Below are 15,973 nucleotides of genomic sequence, written 5' to 3'. Positions count from 1 at the left end.
CAACAACACATAAACAGCACCTACAGCAAATGAGGTCTCGCCCGATCCGATACTCGCACTGAAGCCCAGCACTCGGTGTATACCGAGCTGAAGCTGCCAACAGCACACCACTTCTTCCACTCTCCTACTCCCCTCCTCCCGACTAACCCTACCCATCCTGCTTCCTATTTACAGATCCGGCAGAGTGCCTCGGACCAATACCGTTCATTACGGTGCGCTATATAAGTACTTTTAACATAACATAACATAACATAGCATAACATAACATACCGCACACTGCTGCCTATTGCAATGTCTCCAAGTGCTCCGGTGGATCTGCCAGAGGGGAGTGGGGTAGGTTAGTGGGAAGAGGGGAAGAATGCTGGATAGTTTTGCTGTTGTTCTAGATGCTTTTGTGAGGGCAAAGGTGCAGTTGTGTCCAGATGGGAGCCTTGTGTGCCCGTGCTGCTAGGATGCACTGGCAGAGGCGGTGGAAGGCAATTTGGTTGTAGTGTGAGAATAGCTGAAGGGTTCTGCGTGTTCAGCACAGCTTACTGCAGCCTCACAGCCAGACTGTGATTCACTCTGAACAGAAGTGCTTCCAGGTGACAGGATTCCATCACTCTTTTGTGCTGTATACAAAATGTTACTATTGTGCCATGACAGATACTTGAAACACCATCTGTTCTTACTGGATGCCAGGCCTCTGTGCTCATTGAGTCACAGTAAGGCAACATCTCAGGGTTTCCAAAAGCCTGTTCCTAAGAGGAGAATCTCTGGCCTTCTACCCATGCCCCCAGCGGGCATCCCTGCCCGCATGCCAGTCGCAGAGTGGATGCAGTGCCGGCCTATTTCACCTGTGCCTTGATCAGCGTGCAGACTGCTTCTATCACCGCCTAACCCGATTCTGCCCATCTGTGCCCGGCCCATCATGCACTGCTCCTCTTCTGCTTCTTCTCAAGCCGGTCACCTGCCTCTGGAGCTCCCCAGCACCAGAAATTAAAAACATTGCCACTAGCCAAGGATTTCAATTAGCACTGAATAAGCACTTGCAAGACCTGCAAAGAGCCCCCCCGCCCTACCCGCCCACTGTCGCCCAGCATCGGTACCTGCCCTTAGACTGTATATTCCTGTATAGAAAGCACCTTTCTGAGAGCCCTGCCTGCTCTAGTGAGCATTACTGCACCTCCAGGGGAATTATTGATCCTGAAAAATCGAAATTGGAAAAAAAAGAAAAAAAATTAAATTTGCATAAAATTGTTGGAAAGGACTGTTTTACTTGCCATTTTCATCGTGCTGCCATTTTTTGAGATTTTTAATACCTGGAGCTGCCTTGCTATTTTGAAAGCACATGTCCAATCAGGGACCGGCAGGCTTCAGCCGGCCCTCTCAGGAAAGGCCCACTTCTAAGGCCCCTGTCTGCTCCCTGTCCGCTTCCGGAACGCTAATTGGGGCTCTCCCTGCACCTTAACCACAATGATGCTGCCACCTCACTCCTCTAAGAAATCTGGAACTGCCTTGACTTTGTCTCCTCCAGAACTATGGGTTAGTTCCCTCCTTATGGACTCACTCCTACCGCCTTTGACTATGACTGTTCTTTCTGCTCGTTACTCCCATGTTGTCATCCTGTTGCACAGTGCTTCCTAAAACCCTTTGCTAACATCCGATTCCAAGATTGAAAAGTCAAATCTTGCTGTTTTTGCTCTGTGCTAAAAAGTCAAATCTTGCTGTTTTTGCTTTGTGCTAAAAAGTCAAATCTTGCTGCCCATTGCTAAATTCTCTGTATTTTGCTTGTATAATGTTTCTTCTCTATAACTTGCCAGCCCAGTGACCTCACCACTCGCTTTTGTCCCACACCTACCTGCCTTAGCCCCCCCACAGTATCTCCATCCTCTCCTCTCTTCCACCCCAATGGCGCTTTCTGTTTCTCCTATCTTTTCCAACTGCTTCTTCATTGAGTATCCTTACCTTCTCACTAAGTCTGGTAGGAAGAAGTTCAAAAAGGATATCCTGGCCTCTAACCCTGGTCTTCCTATCGCCGACACCTACTCCAATGCTTCTGCCAGACAGACCCTCACCGACATTCTCTTTGTCGTTCCTTCGCCAGATCTATGGATTCCTCATATGTTCTTGGTGCTCTGCCCTATCGCCTCCTCTCCCATTAATGGTGGCACTTGCTGGGAAGTTCTCTTGGCTTCCTTCGACTCCTCTAAAGTCATCATTAATGTCTACCTAAATGGCACTGTCATGGTCCAAGGCCCTCAGGCCAATCTCCTCCTCTTTGATAGGTGCTTCCCTCACCTCATCAATTTCCTCTCATCTACTGCTGTCCCCTCCTCTCCCCCCTTGGCTACCTTGCCCTCTCTCTCCTCCTCCTCTGCCCCTCCAAGGGCTCTTTCTCCTCCGCAGGGTGTACCTCTGATCTGTACCCCTCCCCGGAAGGTCTTTAAGGCTGGCAACCTTCTTCATATTGCCACTCTCAACTCTCGCTCTGCTGTCAAACACTCCTCTGACATCTGCCACCTCCTTGAAGAACTAGACCTTGATGTCCTTGGTCTTACTGAGACATGGTTCACGGCCAGCTCTGTCACGAGCTTTGACACTCTCCTCCCTGATGGCTACAAGATCCTCTCAGCACCCAGATCCTCCCGGTCTGGTGGGGGGGTAGCCCTGATCTTTCCTGAGTGGATTCCTGCCCCTATCATTCCCACTCAGACCTACTCCTCTTTTGAATGCCTTGTCTGTAGGCTTTCTGTCTCGCCTACCCATTCTCTTAGTGTGGTTACCATCTACCGGCCTCCTGGTCAAATCACCTCATTTCTCTCTGAGTGGGCAGACCTCTCCTCCTCACTCCTGGCCTCTATCATTCAACTCTTCTTCCTCTGTGACCTCAATATACATTTAGACTCTCCATGCTCCTCCTCTGTACTCTTCCGTGACCTCTGCGACTCCCTCTCGCTGTCCATCCTCCCCTCTGGCCCGACTCACTCTGCAGGGCACACACTCAATGTCTTGATCTCCTCTGACCTCCCCCTCTCCATCCCTCTGACCACTCCTCTCTCCTGGAGCGATCACTCCCTCCTCTCATCTCTCCCTCTCTTCCCCCCAAGCCAAGCCTACCCCAACACTGCCACCTACCTTCTCGGACATCCGGCCTATGAAGCTTGTGTCAGTTGAGGCTTTTGCCGCCACTTTCTCTCCCCCACCTCCACCTTTGGCTGTCTCACATCCTGACACAGCCCTGTCTCTGCTCTATTCTTCAATTTCTGATACGCTTGATGCTCTTGCTCCAGTTATGAGGATCCGTTTGAAGTCCAAAGCCAAGTGCAATTCCTGGTATGACTCTGACCTAGCTACACTTAAACGTAAGTGTAGGGCGGCTGAGAGGAAATGGAGGACTTCCAGTTCATCCTCTGACAAACTGACCTGTCGCCTGCTACAAAGGCAATACCGACTCTCTATCCTCACCAAGAAGAGAGTCCACATTCAAGCTTGTGTCTCTGCGGCATCTAACAACTCGGCCAAACTCTTTAAAATCTGCAAGGAGCTGGCCAACCCTGCTGCAGTCTCTACCCCGCCTGTTGCCTCCCAGGCTCTTTGCAATGCCCTTGCCTCTCACTTCATTGCAAAAACCCAGGACATCCTGTCCACCCTCTTCACCCACACCCCTCCTCTCCCCTCCCCATCTGTGCTTGCTGACCCTCCTTTAGCCACCCCCCACCCTCCTTCTTGTCCTTTCCTCGTTTCTCCCCTGACGAGGTCGCTAGACATGTCCGATCTATGAAAGCCTCGTCAAAACAGGTTCATCCCTGTTCCTCTAAAACGATCAAGGCCCAAATTGACACCCTCGCTCCGGCCCTTGCTGATTTTTGCAACCACTCCTTTGCCTCGGGATCCTTCTCCTCCCCTCTGAAGCACTCCTTTCTACATCCTCTTCTCAAGAAACCCACAGCTGATCCTTCTTGTCCAGCTAACTATCGCCCATATTCCACTACTCCCTTTCTTGGCAAACTCCTGGAAAATGTGGCCATTTCTCAGCTTAACCTTCATTCTAATTCTTTTGGCTGTCTCCATGACCACCAGTCTAGCTTCAGAGCTGCCAGAAGCACGGAAACTGCTCTCCTGAACATCCGTGAAGATCTGCTCTCCAACCTTGACTCTAACATTCCCTCTGTCCTCATCCTCCTCAATCTCTCTTCTGCCTTCAACACGGTCAACCATACCATCCTGCTCAACCGTCTCTGTGAAAACCTGGGTATCACTGATCAGGCTCTGGCCTGGCTGATCTCTTTCCTCTCAGATCGACCCTGACAGGTCCAACTTGGGTCCTTCCTTTCATCTATCTTCCTCTCTACCTGTGGTGTTCCCCAGGGGTCTAACCTCTCGCCCTGGCTTTTCAACCAATACCTGGCAATTCTCGCCCACTGCATTGCCACTTTCTGCTCAAATTCCCAGTGCTACGCTGACGACACTCAACTCATTTTTCAGGCTGCCCTCTGCCACCTCCTCTCATCTCTGATTGCCTAACTGCCGTTCAAGATTGGTGTGCCGCCAATGATCTTCGTCTGAATGCCAGCAAGACAGAGACCCTCCTCATCGGCACACCTTCACCATCCTTTCCCCTCACTCTCTGGCCGGCCTCCCTTGGCCCTCCTCCTACCCAGACCTGTGAGGCTAAGAACCTCTGGGTCATCTTTGACTCCACCCTTTCCTTCTCAGCCCACATCTCTGAGGTCTCTAAAAAGTCAAATTTCCGACTGCACCTCCTCAGAGGTACTCTGCCTTTCCTCTCCTTCCCCCAGAAGCTCATGGTATCCCAAGCTCTGGTTCTCTCTAGCTTGGACTATTCTAACAGCCTCTTTCTAAATCTACCTGCCTCTACTTTCCGCCCTCTGCAACTAATCCAGAACAGGACTGCAAGACTTGTCCTTGGCCTCAAGCCTGGGATCGTATCTCTCCAGCTCTGAAATCTCTCCATTGGCTCCCAGTGGATGCAAGGATTAAATTCAAAACCCTTTGCATTGTCCACAAGGCTTTCTGGGGCCTGGGTCCAAAATACCTTCAGCTATCCCTCTACAAACACCTCCCCTCTCGAGCTCTTCCCTCCTCTACCTCCAACTCCCTCAGGATCAGTCGTTTTTCAAAGAAACAAGCTGGGGGTAAATCTGTGTCTTCGGCTGGGGCCTCCCTCTGGAACAGCCTCCCTGCCACTCTAAAACTTGAGGAGGACCATCTCCGGAAGCACCTCAAGACCTTCCTCTTTTCTTCTGCCTTCGCTCCCCTTCTCCCCTGCTGATCTGTTCTCACTTGGCACCGGACCCAGGTACCTGCTCACCCTGCCACCCTCCTGCACTGCCTCCGGGCCATTCCTTGCACTGGGGTCTGTATCTGTACCCATACAGCCCGCCCCCCCCCCCTTTTTCTTCCTGCACTTATCAGACCTACCCTGTATGCTGCCTTAAACCTAGCACTTGCAAATTGCTGGCTGCACTGAAACTGTTTGTTGCCTTTATTATTTATTTATTGTTATTTTTCTGTTTCTCCTCTGCTTCGCACTTTCCACTTTTCCCCACTTCCATGCACTTTTCCCCTCCCCCTCTCCCATGCACTTGCACGTTCTCAATGTCACTGGGCCTAGTAAGATCGTTGTTTTGTTCTCCCTTGTTCCCCTACCTTGCCTTGTCACGCTCTGAAACCCTTGTGTACGAGCGCGATAGAAATTAAATATCATATCATATCATATCCCCAACTACTTATCTGCTTGGCTGCATCGCCCGCGTTCTGCATATCTGTGCTAAAGCTCTGTCCTATTTGGCTGAATTGTTTCTGGTATGAGCACTCGCCCCCCCTTTCTCTAAAAAATACCAAAATGTAAATAATAAAGAAGTCAGTTGTGCTCGGCAATCACTTTTACCATGTTTCGGACGGACAAAGCAGCAGGGAAATTCACAATACTGCTAGTCGCTAAGGCGCCCCCCATGCCTTGGACAGATTAGGGGAACAGGGAGCACGCACTGTGGCTGCGGGAAGGAGGGGCAGTAATTGCCAGGGTTGGACGGGGGCATACAATTGTCTCGGGCACCAATGAAAAAATGGCCCACGGGTGAAAATGGCACTTCATTCTGTTTGTGACGGACTGTTTGAGTCGTTTTTTAAAGAATTTGTATTCAGTAACACAGGTCAAAACCATCAAACTGGCCCACATGGGCCAAAAAAGTGGCACACTTTGACCAAAAAAACGAGCCCACCGTAGCATTTTGTGTTTTTGGTTTGGGCATTGCCCAATTGCCCTATAGGCCAGTCCGCGCCTGGTAATTGATGGTAGGCTGGGCCAGGGAGAACCAGCGAATTCATGTGTAGGGCCAAGCCAGGGCAAACCAGGGGGTCAGGCCTGGCTCTAGGAGCCCACCACAGGTCGAATCAAGAGCGCGGCCATATACATCCTGGAATGTCCATTGCAAAAGAGGCTCCTGGCAGTAAACTGCACCGTCATTACAATAGATGCCCTAGGGCAAACTTTGCCCAGGAACACAGTTTGATCAAGCAGGGCCGTCTCATGCCGCTTACGTAAAAAGTCAGAAATGTAATAGCAATCGCATCTCGTCCATAATATTTATATATATATATATTTTTTTTAAAACATTATTTCACATGTGAGATTATCTCAGACAAGCCTGTCTCTTCTTTGCATTCTGGGGCATGTAGTCCTTCATTTGCAATCATAAGAGCGATAGTGAAAGTGACAGAATGCACATAATGGGAAAGGGACCGCAGGGGCTACTTACACTTAACATGGAACCACTTGACAGGCACTGGAAGCTGAACAGAAACAAGGTCCCCCCCCCAAAAAAAACACACAGAGACTCAAACGCACCACTATGCCAACTCTTGCCTCTGCACCAACAATTTGTACGCAGCTGCACCCCTTGAATAATTCGGTCTAGCGGCACACATACTTGCACACCTCCACGATCACCTGAACAGTCTTTAGAATGCAGCTATACCCCTCGAATTCAGCCTAGCACATAACGTTACCCTCAAGCACCAGTGCCCCATAATGCATATACTATAGCCCATTGGTCTTACATCACACATTCTACTGTCCTTACACAGCCACCGCACCACATCTAGTGCTAGCATGCAGCTACACCTTACCTATTGCACTCTGGCCGACCACATAACGAGTTCACCCATGCACGCTGTACTACACTACTCTCTCCACTGACCTGGACTGCAGTCCCCAAGGGCGTTCAACCCACGGCACTTTGGTATCATAGCAATGGTAAAAGGCGCTATATACATGCTAAATAAAATAACGTAACATGTCCTGGTGGGCCATGTGCTAAATGTCCTGTTGCTGAGGGCATATGATGTGTATAGAGCCTGTGCCTGGAGCGGAATACTGCTGGTAAGACTGCTAGGCCTGTGTGCGGCCCGTCCACCACAGAGAGGCTGTGGTCATGCACTGTGTACTCTTGCTGAGGCCATGCACGCTCTGGAATGCCTAACCCACAGCTCTGTCCTGCGCTCCTCCATGCAGCTCTGCAGGAAGTATGCGAGTTGATGGGTCTGCGCCAGAACGACTTCGAGAATGCCCTGTGCTTCCGCACCGTGGAGGCCAAGACCGATAGAGTGACCACGACGCTGGACGCAACACAGGTAAGGGTGTGGTCGAGGAGGCAGGGGTTCATGGCGCCTGCCCACACACATGCACTCTGAAGCGCTGTCCCGCCTCCCTTTTTTTCCTTTCCATTCCTGTACCCCTCTTGTCTTCCCTCTCCCTTAGCAGGTCTTCTACTACTGCCTACTCTGAAGTGCTCCCACACGCCACCTCCTTCCATTACTTCTTAAAGCCTACCCCTTCCACTAAGCTTTGAACAGTAACACAAGGCTCCACACCGCTAACCACTTCCCTACGCAGGGCCCCACCTTCTCGAGGGGATCCTTGCCATGGGCACCCTCTCACGTGAGGTCCGTTTCTCTAGAGTCTCGTTTATTGAAGGCGTTTCTCCTCTTGGGCCTGTGGCAAACCTCTCCTTAGGTCTACACCTCTACATCGTTTCCATTCTTACTCTGCCTCCATGTTTCCACTTTCGCGAGATAATGCCGTTTAAATGTATAATGAGCTCAGATTAATTTTTATGATGCTGCCGTACAAATAATTTACGAAACCAATTGCCTGAGTTGTGAAATTGTGCCCACAGGTGGCGCAGTTACAGCTGTTTACAAAATGCCTATTTTTCCAGGGATGTAGGGGGACATATTGGTGCAATGCCTTCTCTGGGCTCCAGCTGTTCATTGCAGGAAAGCTGCAGAAGAACACGTTGCTTATTTTTGAGTTCGCAACTCTGGGCGTCGTGCCCTATGGCAGAGCCTCGAAGCACTAGACTCCACCGCGTTGGCCCGGTGCTCTCTGTGCTGCGCCTGCCTTGCACAGATAATGCACACCGCGTGCTGCCACCTACACTTCTCCAATCCACATGGCAAGTCACTCTAGATTCACGCCCTCCCTGGCACTAGCAGGACCATCATTGGTCATAGGGGCAGTCAAAGCAGAGAGGGCGCTATGAGGGTCTGATGGATGCCTGCGGTTATTCGAGGGGCGGCCCTCTGTATGATCAGATGTCCAGTTACGCTATCACCCTATGGGGCGATCAGCTGAGGGCTCGCAGCCGCCCCATGCAACGGGCCTATTTCCTGTCTACGCCGACCTATTTCCGGTCTATGCCTGACATATGCACGGCACACTTAGTTGCCAGCTTTACTCTTACTTCTTCTGCACTATTGCTCCAGCCCCCATTGTCTGTTCTACTTCCTACTGATTGTTATGTTATGTTATTTTGCATTTGTATAGCGCCTTATGTACCATTGGTATGATCTCAAGGCACTGCATGTAATTATTATGTTCCCACGGCTTCTGCCCTCCCCCCCCACCCCCGAGCACCAGGACGTGTACTTGCATGAGTAGTACGGAAGTAGGCAGCCTCTTGCACTGGACTCACTCCCACTGGGAGTGCACACACCTCCCCTGTGCTCCCCTGGCGCCATCCCCCCTCAGGGTGATTACATGCTTAGAGTCTTGAGCCTGTTTTCCTTGCAGCATTTGTCTGTTCCAACTACTCATCCGTCTCAACACTGCCTCGAAACGAGCTTAAAATCTGGAATCCCAAGACAAGCAACGAAGGGGCCTTCTGACCTGAGCGCAGTGTTTCAGACTTTGCCTTCAGAACTAGACACACTGTTTCAAATGTGGCAGAAATTAACATAATATTCCAGTTATAACCTCTAAAACTAGACTACATGTTCCAGCTGTGACCTTTGGGATTGCGCATAAAAGTCCAGCTAAAGCGTTTACATTGGAACACAGTGTTCCAGCCATAAAGTCTGAAACTAGACACAATTTTCCAGATCTGATCTCTAGAACTGGACATAATATTCCAGCTTAGACAAAAGGTTCCAGAGCTTACCTTTAGAACTGGGCACAATGTTGTAGCTATATAGCCTTTAGAACTGGGCAGAATATTTCAGAAGCTGCCTTCAGAACTAAACACAGTGCCCCACATGTGGCAACCAGAACTGGAAATAATATTCTAGCTACAACCTCTAGAAATGGACACAGTGTTTCCAGATTTTACCTGTAGAACTGGACATAAGATTCGACTGAAGCCTCTAGAATTGGATGAAATGTCCCAGACGTGACCTCTAAAACTGGACATAATATTCCAGCTATAACCTCTAGAACTAGACCAAATGTTTCAGAGCGGACCTCTATAACTGCACACAATGTTCTAGCTATAGCCTCTAGAAATGGACACAATATTTCACGAGCTGCCTTCAGAACTAGACACAATGCGCCATATGTGGCAACCAGAACTGGAAATAATATTCTAGCTATGACCTCTAGAAATGGACACAATGTTTCGAGGTGTGACAGCTAAAACTGGACATAATATTCCAGCTATAACCTCTAGAACTAGACCAAATGTTTCAGAGCGGACCTCTATAACTGCACACAATGTTCTAGCTATAGCCTCTAGAAATGGACCCAATATTTCACGAGCTGCCTTCAGAACTAGACACAATGCGCCATATGTGGCAACCAGAACTGGAAATAATATTCTAGCTATGACCTCTAGAAATGGACACAATGTTTCGAGGTGTGACAGCTAAAACTGGACATAATATTCCAGCTATAACCTCTAGAACTAGACCAAATGTTTCAGAGCGGACCTCTAGAACGGCACACAATGTTCTAGCTATAGCCTCAAGAAATGGACACAATATTTCAAAATCTGCCTTCAGAACTAGACACAGTGCGCCATATGTGGCAACCAGAACTGGAAATAATATTCTAGCTACGATCTCTAGAAATGGACACAATGTTTCGAGGTGTGACAGCTAAAACTGGACATAATATTCCAGCTATAACCTCTAGAACTAGACAAAATGTTTCAGAGCTGACCTCTAGAGCTGGACACAATGTTCCAGCTATCGACATAGGGCTCAATGGGAATGGGGAGGGAGCTAATAACGGGCCTGTTAATAACGGGCCCGTTATTAGCTCCCTGGTCCCCTTGCGGGACCTGCTAAGGACGCCTGGTTTTACCAGGCGTCCTTACCGGTTCCCGCAAAGGGAACCTCGTAATAGGACATCCCGGGATGAAGGGTGCCGTTCCCTTACTGGCACACTTCATTACGGGAGTGCCAGCCTCGTAATGAGGCCCGTAATATTCCAGATAAACATCTATAACTAGGCATAATGTTCCTGAGTGAACTCCAGAACTGGGCACAATGATCCAGGTGTGAGCTCTACAACCGGACACACTGGGCCTCATTACGAGGTGGGCGGTAAGGGATTACCGGCACCGGTGAGGGCACCGGTGCCGGTAATCCATTACCGCCCTACTACGAGTTCCCCTTGCGGGTCCTCCCTTAATGCCTTTTTTTTCAGGCGTTAAGGACGGGACCCGCAAAGGGACTCTAGAGCTAATAACGGTACCGCAATTTGCGGTACCATTATTAGCGCCTTCCCCATTCCCATTGAGCCCTATGGGGGCTCAGATGGGAATGAGGATGGGTTCCTGCAAGAAGGAATTACCGGGTCCTCCTATGTCGGAGTAGCCCGGTAAGTCCCCATTGCAGGAACCCGGTAATGGAGCCCGGAACGGAGGTAGCCATGGAGCTAACAGCTCCATGGCTACCACCGTTCTCGTAATGAGGCCCTTTGTGTTCCTTCTCTTTGTCATGCACAAATATACTATTTGGCAACACCTGGCAATTCCTCCTTATCTAGTATCCAGTCTTCCCTTACGTTTTCCACCCATATCTCTGCTACGGCTCGGCTCTGCCGATTTCACCTGTTCAATATGCAGAAGGCATTCCCCTTTCTTTCCTTCCATGCTGCTTACCCCCGTGTCTCGACCCTTATCTCCTCGCGCCTGTTTGGCTGTTCTAGCCCACGTCCTGCTCTCCCTGCCACCCATCTTCCTCCTCTGTGGCGTTCTCTTTCTGCTCGTGATTTCATATCCTCAGCCTTACTCTCCTTACGGTGGCTTTCGTTTGAATGCCTCCTACTCTTCAGCTTTCTTCGTCTGGCATTCAAATGCCTTGATGGGATGGTCCCTCCCTGTTTGTCTGCCCTTACTCTTTCCACTCCCCCGCTCGCTTTCTTCGCTCACAGTCTTTTTTTCTCCTCTCTGCTCCCCGTCCACTCTGGGCTCTTTCTCCCCTCTTGCTCCTAAGCGCTGGCACGCGCTACCCCTTCTTCTTCCGCCTCCTTCCTTCTCTCACTTTTATACTCGTCTTAAGGACACACATGTTTACTGATTATCATTTCTACTCTTTGTAAGGCGTTGTGCCACACAGAGCTCTATAAATAAAGTAAAATGTAAACTACAAAACAGTATCAGAAACAACACGCACCTTACCCAGCATGTAGTCCACACACTCTTCTGTCCCCCTCAGCCCGTTGCTCAATGTGGAACTCTCTCTTTTTCTATAGAGCACGTATGCCCGCGACGCCCTGGCCAAAAATATCTACGACCGCCTGTTCAACTGGATCATTGACCGGATAAACGAAAGCATTCGGGTGAGTGTAACCACTTCTCTTCTAACTGCTAAGATAGTTCTGAGGGGTAATGCACCTGCTGCAGAGAAGTGAATGCGTTCTTCAGGTTGAATTCTGAATCAGGAAATACCAGAATCAGCATTTTATTCTTAACAGGTCAGAAAATGTGGAGGGCGGTCTTCTGGTTGGAAGTAGATATACTTTTACAAACTTTATAAGATGCCTTAACACTGTGGAGGGAGTCGTGTGCACTAGTTGTTTTTTTGCATGCCGGAGCAGCTGTGTCCAACAGGTCTGACCCTGCCGGGCGCAGTGGTCACGGTAAGCAGACCGGTCACAGAAGCACCAGCACCGTTAGGAACAGTGCCGGTGCTTCCTAGTCCCCACTCCCATAGAGTCCTGGAATGGGGATTAGCACATTTACCGGCGCCTGACTTCCCTGCCGCTGGAATCATAATGAGTCGGTGGCACCGGGAAGTCAGGCACCGGTAAATGTTTACGGGTCAGGCGACAACCCGCTGGTCACACCGGCATGGTTACCACCAGACCCGTCATGAGGCCCATTGAGTTCTTTGTATCTGTATTTGTATTCATTTGAAAAGCAGGGATGCCAATTTCGATTATAAATGGCTTTACAACAGCATATTTGCAGCTGGAGCAGGCATTCCTTCGAAGGGTGCCTGGTTAGTAGCACAAAGGTGAGAACAAGTGGGGAGATCGTTTATGACGGTGTAAAAAGCGGCAAATAGACTAGCAGCAAAAGAAAACAAACAGAAACATGTATGTGTCAGAGTAAGAAAAATGTATATGTCAGAATACATGTGACTTATAAAGGTAACATTAATCTAAGGGGGCAAGTGCTTCAAATTAAAGAGGACTCCTATACACATTTTTAAAATTACATTATTACGTTTCCGCTTTTGTCTGTGTTCTTGGAGGATGCGGATGCTGTCAGGTTGCTCTTGGCGAAGAGTATCTCTCGGAAGTCTTGGGCCGCTGTGCTCCCCCCTCCCTGAAGGACCAAGCCCAACAAACAGCCTAATGGAACAGTCTGTGTGACTAGGGCCCCCTGGCCGGAGAGCTACTGGACACATCCTGCCCAGGAACTGGTAACGCGGATAAAAGGAGCTACATCAAAGATAAAGGGACAATATAAGCAGGGTAGCTTAAAAGATACAAAAAAGAGGCACTCACGAGACAAGTACCAGTTTCTTACCCTTATCCTTGCAGCTCCTGGCAGCAAATGGAACTCCTGTGAATGACCCTGGCGCTTTTCAGAAAGCCTAATTTTAAAATCACACCTAAGTACCTATGACCATAAATTACAAAGCATCAGGATGCACAGGTCTGTAGGAACATGAATTTAATACCGTTGTGAGGCACCGTGTCCTGCTTCCTAGAGCTTTTTATAAGCCTGGAAGTGCGTGAAGGGAAAAAAAGGCAAGAGAAAAGGACCTCTGTGTGACATCATGAACCACGCTCCGTTGTGCCCAATAGTCACAGTGGACCGCAGCGTCTGGGATCCCCCAGACGCCACGGCAAACCAAAACGGCTGAAGAATGACACCCCGACTGCCGCATTCGCTGCCACATAGTGCATCCTCTCTAGCCACTCCTTGGTGAGTTTCGGCCTCTCCAGCAACTCCACAGTGAGTTTCCCTGAAAACGAGGTGTTGGGTGAGGGAACCATGATCGAATCCTAACAGATGCTCAGGGGTGGTAGGGCAATAGTTAAATCTCAAAACTCGATTCTCTTTTGAGAAAGTTGTGATTAAAGGGATGGTCTAGTAAAAAAAATTATTTAAAAATAATTTTTGTGAAATGGAGGCCCTCCTGTGCTGGCTTTTGCTTTTGCGGCACTAATGAAGGAAAAGCCAGCCAGCTGTAGTAAACAAAGTCTACCGCTGGCTGGCTTTCCCTTCATTAGTGCCGGGACTCGGAGGACGCGGACCGGAGACCAGAGCAGGAAAGCTGCAGCTGAATCTCGGTAAGTGCTATTTATTTTTTTACAAAAAATAAGCACTAGCTGCGTTTTTTTTTCTAAGTTTTCCGGGCTGGAGGAGCCCGGAAAACTTAGAAATAAAACCGCAGCTTTAAAAACGTATTTATGTTTGCAGTCACTTTTGAAGCGACCGCAAACATAAATACAACGTTATTGTGTTGGAAAACGCTGCGGTTTTTCTTTCCAAGTTTCTCAGGCTCCTCCGGCTCGGAGGAGCCTGAGAAACTTTGAAAGAAAAACCGCAGCGTTTTCCAACACAACCGCGTGTGTTTCTGCCTGCTGTGGCTATCACTTTGGGTCTCCGGTGCTCCGAGGGGAGCACCGGAGACCCAAAGTGAAAGCCACAGCAGGCAGAAACACACGCGGTTATGTTTACATGCCGCGTAGTGTTTCTACCTGCAGCTGATTTCCCATTTGGGGCTCTCGGGCTCCCCGTGGGGAGCCCGAGAGCCCCAAATGGGAAATGCTAAATGGTGCGTTGTCTGCCTAAATCTGCTTTCCCATTTGGGGCTCTCGGGCTCCCCGGGGGGAGTCCGAGAGCCCCAAATGGGAAAGCAGATTCAGGCAGACACAACGCGGTTGTTTTCCGCAATGCCGCGTTGTGTCTGCCTGAATCTGTTCTTCCATTTGGGGCTCTCGGGCTCCCCGTGGGGAGCCCGAGAGCCCCAAATGGTAAAGCAGATTCAGGCAGACACAACGCGGTTGTTTTCCGCAATGCCGCGTTGTGTCTGCCTGAAACTGCTTTTCCATTTGGGGCTCTCGGGCCCGAGAGCCCCAAATGGTAAAGCAGATTCAGGCAGACACAACGCGGTTGTGTTGGAAAACGCTGCAGTTTTTCTTTCCGAGTTTCTCAGGCTCCTCCGAGCCGGAGGAGCCTGTGAAACTTGGAAAGAAAAACCGCAGCATTTTCCAACACAATAACGTTGTATTTATGTTTGCGGTCGCTTCAAAAGCGACCGCAAACATAAATACAACGTTTTTAAAGCTGCGGTTTTATTTCTAAGTTTTCCGGGCTCCTCCAGCCCGGAAAACTTAGAAAAAAAAACGCAGCTAGTGCTTATTTTTTGTAAAAAAAATAAATAGCACTTAACGAGATTCAGCTGCAGCTTTCCTGCTCTGGTCTCTGGTCCGCGTCCTCCGAGTCCCGGCACTAATGAAGGGAAAGCCACCCAGCGGTAGACTTTGTTTACTACAGCTGGCTGGCTTTTCCTTCATTAATGCCGCAAAAGCAAAAGCCAGCACAGGAGGGCCTCCATTTCACAAAATGGCTGCGGAGCTGTGCTTGCTTTTTCGAATTTTGAGCTTGAATAGCTCAAAATTTTACATAGGAAGTTTTAAAACGGAGGATGCTAGTATTTTATTTTTAATGTGGCCTATCTATTTTTTAAATAAAAATTTTTACTAGACCATCCCTTTAAGATTCAGTAAATTGTGGTCCGGGCTGAAGTGATGGGCCAGTGTTATAAAATCCTCATTCCGAGCGTTGGCCACGTTTATGGAGTCTTTGCACCAAACTGAAAGTAGCATTGTGGACTGGGTGAATTCGTGTTATGCGAGGAATGATTGACAGTTAATAACTACAGGCCTAAGGGAATGGGTGCCACGTCACAAACTCCTTCCTGGCGTATCTGCCTTTGGAAGATTTCACAACATTGACTCTGTGGGATAAGTCTAGCTGGCTCGTTCAATTTTATGGGAGAAAGTGGTTGCTGAGGTATGCCTGAAGTTATAGTTATAGCTATTTCAGTAAACACACAACACATGTAAGTAAGAGCACGAGCTAGTAGCCATCTCTGGAAGTTTGGCTCCAGTTTAGAGCCACAGAGCAAAGCAGTGTGAGTATGCAAATTAGCTAAAAAGCTTTCATTTTTGTTTTAAATGCGATAATTGTCATCGTCTTACATGGCAGTGTTTATATAAAGCTTT

At 49.1% G+C, this 15,973-nt stretch overlaps 1 protein-coding gene across 2 annotated transcripts in view; it reads left to right on the top strand.

Annotated features, from left to right (window-relative positions):
• MYO1A (myosin IA) overlaps positions 1-15,973 on the top strand; it is a 331,231-nt gene that overhangs the window by 172,159 nt on the left and 143,099 nt on the right. For both annotated transcript variants that reach the window (XM_069653548.1, XM_069653550.1), the window contains exons 11-12: positions 7,520-7,638; positions 11,981-12,067. In XM_069653548.1, the coding sequence (XP_069509649.1) occupies positions 7,520-7,638; positions 11,981-12,067 (206 nt within the window). The remainder of the gene's footprint in view (positions 1-7,519; positions 7,639-11,980; positions 12,068-15,973) is intronic.

This window comes from Ambystoma mexicanum, chromosome 3q (genome assembly GCF_040938575.1).
Source record: "Ambystoma mexicanum isolate Mex_15411 chromosome 3q, UKY_AmexF1_1, whole genome shotgun sequence".
Classification (NCBI taxonomy): Eukaryota; Metazoa; Chordata; class Amphibia; order Caudata; family Ambystomatidae; genus Ambystoma; species Ambystoma mexicanum.
This window is presented reverse-complemented; position numbering and strand designations above follow the sequence as displayed.